Source organism: Lagenorhynchus albirostris, chromosome 4, assembly GCF_949774975.1.
Source record: "Lagenorhynchus albirostris chromosome 4, mLagAlb1.1, whole genome shotgun sequence".
Lineage (NCBI taxonomy): Eukaryota > Metazoa > Chordata > Mammalia > Artiodactyla > Delphinidae > Lagenorhynchus > Lagenorhynchus albirostris.
Genome location: NC_083098.1, coordinates 21,093,640 through 21,103,431, shown reverse-complemented (window position 1 = coordinate 21,103,431; position 9,792 = coordinate 21,093,640). Strand labels below are relative to the sequence as shown.

At 43.7% G+C, this 9,792-nt stretch overlaps 1 protein-coding gene across 1 annotated transcript in view; it reads left to right on the top strand.

Annotated features, from left to right (window-relative positions):
- Nucleotides 1-521: 521 nt before the first annotated feature.
- The window catches only part of SETD7 (SET domain containing 7, histone lysine methyltransferase), a 91,911-nt gene continuing 82,640 nt past the window's right edge, over nt 522-9,792 (top strand). Inside the window, exon 1 of the mRNA XM_060147665.1 lies at nt 522-686. Coding sequence (XP_060003648.1) covers nt 632-686 — 55 coding nt within the window. The 5' untranslated portion in view covers nt 522-631. The remainder of the gene's footprint in view (nt 687-9,792) is intronic.

The window sequence follows — 9,792 nt, the reverse complement described above, 5'->3', positions numbered from 1 at the left end:
ACCACATACATAAAAGGATGCCTGTGTGCTGTTTGTAAATGAGAAGTTATGGGTCTGGCTGCCTGTCTGTAAACAGACTTACTTTTCATCTCCTGATCTTGTAAAAATGCTGACAGCTACACAGTCTTCCAATTTTAAATTCTGTGTGAGTTGCAATGCCAGACAGTTCCACATAGCAACCGCGTGTATGACTATGCTTAGCTTCACGTCAAAGATGTGTTTTCCAAAGTGCCATTTGAAGATAATTTGGGAGGACAAAGTAAATACATTTTTTTCTCACCGATTACATCATCACTTTAGCGATAACTTACCATCATTTCTGATGATTTTCCAAGGATCGTGCTGACCTGTTAACATCTGAGTTTGAAGTGTTTCTGACCTCAACCATTTGGTCAAATAAACAAGCATTGATTTGCACAAGGGAGCTGCTATTTATAGGCACTCAACACTGGTTTCCTTTCTAAATTAAAGAGTCCTTTGGTAATGTAAACAACCACCCTCTGACTTTGTTTTGAATATTCCTAGTTTCACTTTCCTCTTTGCTTAAAGCACTGTATATCTGTATAAACCCACCAGAGGAGAAACTGATGTCCCCAAGGTTCTTCTTAAAAAGAACGAGAACCCAAGCATTATGATGCAAATGCTTTCTGGAAGATGCAACTGCTTGCAAGATGATTCTTCAAATGGTGAGATTTTACAGTTTGTTTTTTTTTTTCTAGAGAGAAATGGGGTATGTGTGTATATATATATATATATATATATGAATATATAGGAGATATAGATATATAGATAGATAGATAGAGTAGAGAGGTGAAGATTGTTTTAAAGACTTGGGAGGCAATAGACTATAATAGTTGAGTATAAATCCTAGAATCAGACTGCCTGTATTTGAAAACAAGCATTGCCATTTATGAGTTCTGTACCCTCGGAAAACTCATTTTATCTCCTGTGCCTCATATTCCTTATTTATAAAATGGTGGTAAAGATAGTAACTCTCCGTTATAAGTTGTTATGAACCCCAAATAGCCAAAACAATCTTGAAAAAGAAGAATAAAGCTGGAGGCATTCTCGCTGAACTTGGCCTCTCTACACTGACACCGAAGTAAATCTCAGAGACAGAGTTGTCGGGTGAAGTAGGAAAGAATAGCTTTATTGCTTTGCCAGGCAAAGGGGGACACAGCAGGTTAGTGGCCCCAAAACTGTGTCCTCCCTTGGGGAGGGTAGCACGGAATCTTATAATAGTGGTCAAAGAAGCAGGGCTGTAGATAAGAAGCAGGGTACACCATCTGGCTGTGAGAGCTGTCTACAGTCTGTGGGCTGGCAGCATGCTGATCTTTGAAAGTTTCTTTCTCTACCCAATCCCCCCTTTCTGGTGAGGTTTCAGTGAGGTCTGTTAGGTGGGCATCCTACAGCTTACTTGGCTTGAATATACTCTCCTTTGGTGTGGTCTCTTTGGGGGCCGATTGGGAGAAAGAAAAACCAATACTGTAACTGTTTTGATACTGAAAACTGATAATGTCTTTTTGAAATAAAGAACCAGTCCGTCCAAAAAAAAAAAAGAATCAGGGTGCATGCAGTGCTTGCATTCTTGTCATCCCTGGATCATCTCAGAACCTTCAAGGCTGGTTTCAGGCCGTCCCATGACGGGCTTCTGTGGTTCTCGAGGTTATGTAACTGTGACCTTCTCTCTGGAATGCAAGATGAAAAGAGTTCTGGAGACGGATGACGGAGATGGTTGTACAGCAATGTGTATGTACTTAAAACCCCTCAACTGTATACTTAAAATGGTTAAGAGGGTAACTCGTGTATTTTCCCACAATTAAAAATTTTAAGTAAATATATTTCTTAAGAGTGCAGCTTTTGATGGCATAGAATTCCCTCCCTCTTCTTGGTCTCCAGATGAGAGGGAGCATAAAATAGGGAGGATGTGACATCTTGTGGCATTTATTCCTTAGACCACTGCATCGAGGTGGTCTGATTTTCAATTATTCATTAAACAAATATCTACTGACCATTTACTATGTACTAGGCCTTGTTCTAGAGGCTGACAGCAAACAAAAAAGGTCCTCTAAATTTCCTATCCATGGGGATCTTACCTTCCGGCAGGTGGAGAAAAACCATAAATAAAATAAACAAGTAAGATACATAGTATTTAACAACAAACTAGTGAATAAAACCAAAAAGAAGCAGACTCACAGATATAGAGAACAAACGTGATTATCAGTGGGGAGAGGGAAGGGGCGGGGCAACTTAGGGGTGGGGGGAATGGTCATTATGGGATTATATGAAATCGTGTGCGAAAGTTTTGAAAATTGTAAAACACTATAGAATTTAAAGAATCTTTCATTCAATTTAAAAAAAGAAAAAAACAAAGAAAAAACTAAATAAAAGAAAAAAGATATACAATATTTAGATGGCAATATGAGTATGGAGAGGGTGGATAAAACACGTATAAGGGGTGTTATTTTAAATAGAATTGTCAGAGGAGACTTCACTGAGGAAATATATGAGTAAGACTTGAATTAAGGAAGTTATCCATGGAAGTATCTGGGGGAAGAATGTTCCAAACAAAAGGAAAAGTCAGTGCAAAGGCCCTGAGGCAGATGCATGACTGGTACATACAGGGAAGAGCAAAGGGGTCATAATGGCTGAAGCAGAGTAAGGAAGGGGGAAGTAGTCTAAGATGAGGTTAGAGACATCAAAGAGGTCATCCCAGATCACGAAGGCCATGGTAGCCCACTGTTAGTAAGACTTTGGCTCTTACTCTGAGATGGCAGCTAGAGGAATGACATGATCTGACTTCTGTGTTAAAAGGATCTCGGTTGGGGTGGGGGAGGTCAAGGGCAGAACCAGGGAGACTAGTAGGATTGCCATATTCCAGGTAAGAGATTTTAAGAGCTCAAACCAGGTAGACAGCAAGGGTGGTAAGACAGTAGTGCGGTAAGAAGTGGTCAGATTCTGGGTGTATTTTGGGGAAAGGGCCGACAGGATTTTCTGGGAGCCTGGCTCAAGAGGAAGAAGGAAGTGAAAGGTTAAAGAACACCCTACTAGTTCCTGTGCCTGCTGGAACACAACACCACAAACCCGGCAGCTTAAAACGACGCACGTTTATTCTGTCACAATTCTAAAGGCCAGAAGGCTGAAACAAAGGAGTTGCCAGGGCTGCCCTGAGTCCAGAAGCTCTGGGGCTATTCTGCTCCTTGCCTCTCCCAGTTTCTGGGGATCCAGGCATTCCCTAGGTGGAGGCTGCAGGACTCCAGTCTCTGCTTCCACCCTCACATGGCCTTCTCCTCTGTCTATGTCATCTCTTTTGTCTCTCATAAGAGCACTTGTCATTGGATTTAGTACCCACCCAGATAATTCAGCATGATCTCATCTCAAGATCCTTAACTACCTCTGCCAAGACCTTTCCCCCAGATAAGGTCACATTCACAGGTACTGGGAGTTAGAACGTGGCTGTATCTTTTTGGGAGACACCATTGAATTCACTGCAATGACCATGCTTTTAACCTGAGCAACCATGAGGATGTAATCACCATTAAGTGAGATGGTGAAGATATGGGTTGAACAGAGTTGGGAGAGGAGTCTAGGACCTCAGTGTTGGACACGTCAGGTCTGAGAGACTTACTTGATATTCAGTGGAGATGTTGGGCGGGCAGCTGGATGAGCAAACCTGGAGCTGAGGGCAGTGCAGGACTTGAGCCATAAGTACGGAGGTACCAGGATGCGGCAGCATGGCAAGCCATGGGGCCTGTGATGTAACCCTGGGAGGGATGAAGACAGAAGAGGGAAGCCATGGGACTTCCCTGGTGGTCCAGTTGTTAAGACTCTGCCCTTCCAAGGCAGGGTGTGTGGGTTCGATCCCTGGCTGGGGATGGGGAACTAAGATTCTGCATGCTGCATAGCATGGTCAAAGAAAAAAGAAAGAAAAACAAGGGAAGCCATGCCAGTGTTCGGAGGATGCAGCTAAGATCTGAGAAGGGAAGTCGGGCAGGTTGAGGAGAAACAGAAATGTGTAAGGTTCTAGAAGCTGAGTGGAGAAATTGCTGGAAGGAGGAAGGAGTGATCAACTCCATATTCTGACCATGGCATCATAGTTGCAAATTCTCAGACCTAGGGCTTCAGGTGAAAGGTGAAATTTCCTCTGTAGTTTCCTATAACAAAATTGTGCAATTTTCATGTAACTTCTGTTTTATGATGTGGGAAAGCCAGTGGCATCTCACTGAAATCATAACAGATACCCTGAAGTTCCTCATAATGAAGTATGTTTTCAAAGCGTTGGCGTTATTAGTTTGATCAGCAAAGCCTTCTCACCGGGTCAGTGTTTACTGCATTTGACCCAGAAGGGAAAGAAAGGCATCTGTCTCAACCCCACACAAGGTAGGAGAAACTGTCAAGAGCTATCGCTGCCTGGAATCACAGCATTTTCCTCATTTGAAGCTCCTGAGGTGAAGGCCTTATTATATCCTTCATAGGACTGCGAGGGAAATCAGTCAGAGAAACTGTTTTAAAAGGTTCTAAACTACTGCTAGAGAATAGTGTAGTCACCGGGAACCAAGACAGCAATTAGGCAAGTGAAAAAATGCCACCATTTTGACTGAATTCTGTTACACGATGGCAAACATCTGGTCAGATCAATCAATGGAGTTAAGCAAGTTGTTTGTCATTCATGGGGGTGGAAAGGGGAGAAGTACCATGAAGCGATGGGTTAGATTTTCCACCAAGTGGTCATCCCAAAGATGCAGCTTAAAACCTTAAGCAGTTTTTGGCTTTTTTGTGAATGATAATAAATGGTTTAATTAGAGAATTGAGTGCTAAATCCTGAAAAATACATCTTGTGAAATTGTTTCTGTGTCCCTGTAGCCGGAATATCTCAGGCTTCACTGGTCTGTGACCACAAATGGGATTTCATCAATATTAATATCCAAATTTCCATGACCCACAGCCTCCACCAGCTTGACATCCAAATTCCCCTCCCTTGAGTGTATTAGGAAATCCCCAGGGTGTGTATTTATAGTGTCCCTAAAGTTGTAAGCTTCTCTGAGAGGGGATCTCAGCCCTGACCCCAGAAGAGCCCCTCCATGCTAGTGGCTGCGCAGAGCCACTGCCCCACTGGGCGTCCCTGGGGCTGAAACAGCTCTGAAACTCCGAGCAGAAGACTAGCTCCTCTCGCTGGTGAAGTCAGAACATTCCCTGGTTACATTCAATTACGGGGTTGACAACACAAGGGTCCTCGAGCCTCAGAATGTCATAAGCCTTAGTCACAAGCCCTTTCAATTCAGGCACAAAGCCCTTTTCTCCCCCAGGGGATGAAGTCGTGCTGCCTGGGTGGGAAGCAGTTCTGGAAAGGCAGTTCAGCCCTTTACAGTGAGTGGTCCTCAAGGTCAGTAAGGACGTGTGTTCCCCAGAAGGCTCCTCAGCCCTCGGGGAGTCAGAGATTGTGAACAGCCTGATGGGAGAAAAGGCTATTGCCTCACCGTCCTCACCAGGACCATCTGAGTCTCCACTCTGTCCCCAGCCGAGACACTTCTTTAGAAAGATTTTTTTTTAAGGATTGGAAATGTTCTGTCCTCTAAAATGATTAGCCTGGTAGACTGTTTCCGATTCCAGCAAAAGACAGAAATTGTTGGGGAAATAGGAACAGTTAGAGCCCTTTGGAAGAGAGATCTATCCCATGGCTACTCTGCAGACCCACGTACCCTTGTACCTGACAGAAAATCCTCAGTTTGCTCAGGGTGGGGCTGGGGACACCACAGAATTGTCCCAGCCTGGACCCAGTCTCCCAGAACCAAGGAAAGAGAGGGACTCCTTAAGAGGAGATCAGAAGTACTTCTTTCGGACTACCCTGGTGGTGCAGTGGTTAAGAATCCGCCTGCCAATGCAGGGGACAGGGGTTTGAGCTCTGGTCTGGGAAGATCCCACGTGCCATGGAGCAACTAAGTCCATGTGCCACAACTACTGAGCCCGTGTGCTGCAACTACTGAAGCCTGCACACCTAGAGCCCGTGCTCCGCAACCGCAACGAGAAACCCACGCACAGCAACGAAGAGTAGCCCCTGCTCGCAGAAACTAGAGAAAGTCCGCAGCGCAGCAATGGAGACCCAACACAGCCAAAAATAAATAATAAAAATAAATAAATGTATTGAAAAAAGAAAAGAAAAAAAAGTACTTCTTTCTCTACCCCAGTTCGCTCAGAGTTTGTTGGTTTATCTTGCATAGCGAAAAGGATTCAGCATCTGGAACTTGTGAACAAAGGATCAGATTTATAATAGTAGTGGTAACAGGAAGAAATTGAATTACTTTGGATGTTTACTATGTGCTAGGCATTGTGCTAAGCATTATATATTTGTACTATAAAATATTATTTATATGTATACACACACATATAATCTTATTTAATCCATACCCCAAGTTTCTGATGTAGATTTTGTATCCCCATTTTACAGAGAAGTAAATTGAGGCTCAATAAGTTTCCATTAACAAGGCCACAGAATCCAGGAGCCCAACCCAGTATAACTCCAAAGCCTGAGCTTTGAACACAATACTCTATTGGTTCTTAACATTCAGATGTAAAAAATCACCCCAAACACCCTCTGAAATCAGAAAAGCCCTTCACGAAACACAATTTTATTGACGGTTTCCTTTGGACATCATTACAGTGAATTTGATTTGTGTTCCAGAAAGACTACTGTGAGAAAGGGGAAAAAACAACAACCAAAAAAAAGCACATCCTGGGTCAGATCCTCCTGAGTTGTGTGATGCTGAGAGGCTTCAGGAGATCTGGCTCCCCTGCAGCCTCCCTAACTGTGGAACCATGAAGTTGCTGGGTGTGTAACTCTGGAAGAGCTATACGTATATGGGCAGACTCTTCCCAGGAGTCCCCAGGCCTCAGTTTCACTTGATCAGGGACTGTGGATCCTCAGAAAAGTTACGGCACCCCCCAGGGTTTCCTCACCGCCACGTCTGGAAGACCAGGAGAAATGTGGCTGGTGCAGTACTATTCTCCACCTCCAGCCCCTCCAGCCCCTCTAGCCCAGAGGGAATGAATGTGCCTGGGATGGGGCAAGCCTGTTTCGAGGGAGCTGTAAGTTCCTGAGAAAGAGTCTTAAGTTACCAGAGGATGCTACTTGTTATTATTTCAGAAACCAAGGAGTTTTGTCTCCCAGGCCATCACTCTGGTTCTATTCACCACCAATCAATTTCACTAAAGATGAGCACAGAAATGAAAAATAAAATGGCCATTAAAAGTTTTATTACAGTACATGTCCAGTGGCTATTTTTAAATAGAATCCCTCTGAAATTTTATTCTTGACATTTTTTTTTCCTCAACTGATTAGGACTGTGTGGTAGATTAAGTGAAATTTCACTTTAGAATTATGTTGCTTTTTAACTGCCCCCCAAAATGAGGTATTCATTTTAACTCTTCTCATCCAAAAGGAACATCAAATTCAGGTCTGGATAAAAGAAATTGTGACAATTTCCTCCTTTTCTTCAACATAATTATATATGACTTTTAAAAAAATCGGTTCAATTATTAATCTGCAAAAAATGAGACAGATAATGAAAACTGAGATGGCACCTGAAACTCATCAGCACATGGACAGCAATCCTTGTAGGAACTGTAGATCAAAGCTTTGTGATAAAATGCACCGACAGAGCCAATTCATTTACATCCCATTTTGTAAGACACTAAGTAGAAGAGCTAGTGTCACAATTTCATTATCCCCATCCCTCATGCATATTGCATTATGAATTAATGTAGCGATGCAAAGTTGAAAGCAACCTTAAAGGGGAAAACATGAGGCTCAGAGCAGCTTACTCTAAGGTGCATCACACTGTCAACTAAAATTTACCATCATTGTGTTATCTCACTCTCTTGCCATAACCTAATGACATCAGAGGCATTGAATCTGGAAACTGAAGTGACAGGACCTGCCTCTGTGCTGCATATAATACTTAGGAGAACTAAGCAACTGGAAAGAGAACCTGCCCCTTGGGGAATGGGCAGCCAATGAGAGAGTGCTTTGATGATGTAATATCTTTTCTCCCTGGTGAGTCCTTGGTTAAATGGAAACAAAGATAACAATAATGTACTCCAGGGGTTTGTAAATTCCTTCTGCCTGAACAACTCCTGGCATTCTGCACACATCTCACTGATCTCAGGAGGTGGGCTCCCGACTTAGGGAACGGCCAAGATTTCAAATGAGCCCAAAGCAACAGATGGACATAGCTGCCTCAGAACAACATGACTCTCTCTGCCCGTAGGGTTTGCTAGTCTCGCTGGGTCGGGTGAACATCGTCCTGGACTGTTTTCCAGCACCACCCAGCCACTCTCCAGTTCTCAGTGGACACTAATTGACTGTCCTACAAATTTAACTCAGTGCTGACACTCTTTACCTGGAGGTGGCCTCTTATCCCACGGGGCTCAGGGCTGAAGTCCCACAGTCCCCACTTCAGACACCAGTCACAAGTCCAGGTTGTCACCTGTGCTTCTGACCAACTCGCTGTAAACAGGAAGTTCCCACGACTCCCTCCTCAGGTTCGAGTAATTTGCTAGTGCTGCTCACAGAACTCAACAAACATTAACTTACATTTGTCAGTTTACTGTAGTGGTTATTTATAAAGGATACAGATGAACAGCCACATGAAGAGGTGCATAGGGTGAGGTCCAGAAGGGTTCTGAATACAGAAACTTCTGTCCCTGGGGACCAGGGTGCACCACCTTCCTGGCACATGGATGCATTCACCAATCCAGAAACTCATCAAATTTCATTGTTTGAGAGTTTTAATAGGGCTTATCTGTGGCGTCACCCCGTCCCCTTCCCAGCCTGTGAGTGGGGCTGAAAGTTCCAACCTTCTAATCACTTGGTCTTTCTGGTGACCAGCCCCATCTGAGGGGATCTAGGGGTCCCACCTTAAGTCACCTCATTAACGTAAACTCAGATGTGCTCAAAAGGGGGCTCCTTATGAAGAACAAAAGACACTCCTGTCACTCAGGAAATTCCAAGGGTTTGAGGAGTTCTGTGCCAGGAACCAGGGAGAAAGTCCAGATATACTTATTATACCCCAGTGGGCATCATCTGCACTTTTCAGTGATGGCAGACAAGGACTGTTCCAGCTAAGAGAGGGTAGTGACCATCCTGGGGTGCGGAAGGGCTCCAAGGTGATGCCCTAGCATCTGATCTCACTGCCTCCAGTCTCTCCCACCTGATCTATGCAAGACTCATTCCATAAAAGCACATCTCTGACCATATCTTTCTCCTACTCAAAATAAAGTCCTGGCATCACTGCAATCTTGTCTTTCCAGGTTTATTTCCAACTGCTCTCTCCCCACACCCCATGCTCCAGCCTAGCCCAACTCTTCCCTCACCCACGCCTGTGCTCAACCACCTCTGAGCCTTTTCCATACCTCTGCCTGCCATGCTGTCCTCTCTTGTGCCTGTCCAAATCCTATCCAGTTTCTATGCGAAACCATCCTCAGTACTTGTCCAAGCCACTAATTCCTCTTCAGGAGAAAACTTTCTTTAGCTGAAAGATATAAGAGGTTCATGGTCTGGTGTAGTAGTCCTCAAACATTTTTGCCTGTGTATGCATCAAATAGTTTTTCAAAATAGGTGTGTCCCCTCACAGATTTTTTTTAAATTTTTAAAAATATTTATTTATTTTGGCTGCTCCGGATTATATTTGTGGCACACAGGATCCTTTAGTTGTAGCATGCGGGCTCTTAGTTGTGGCATGCAGACTTCTTTTTTTTTTTAATTAATTTTTTATTGGAGTATAGTTGCTTTACAAT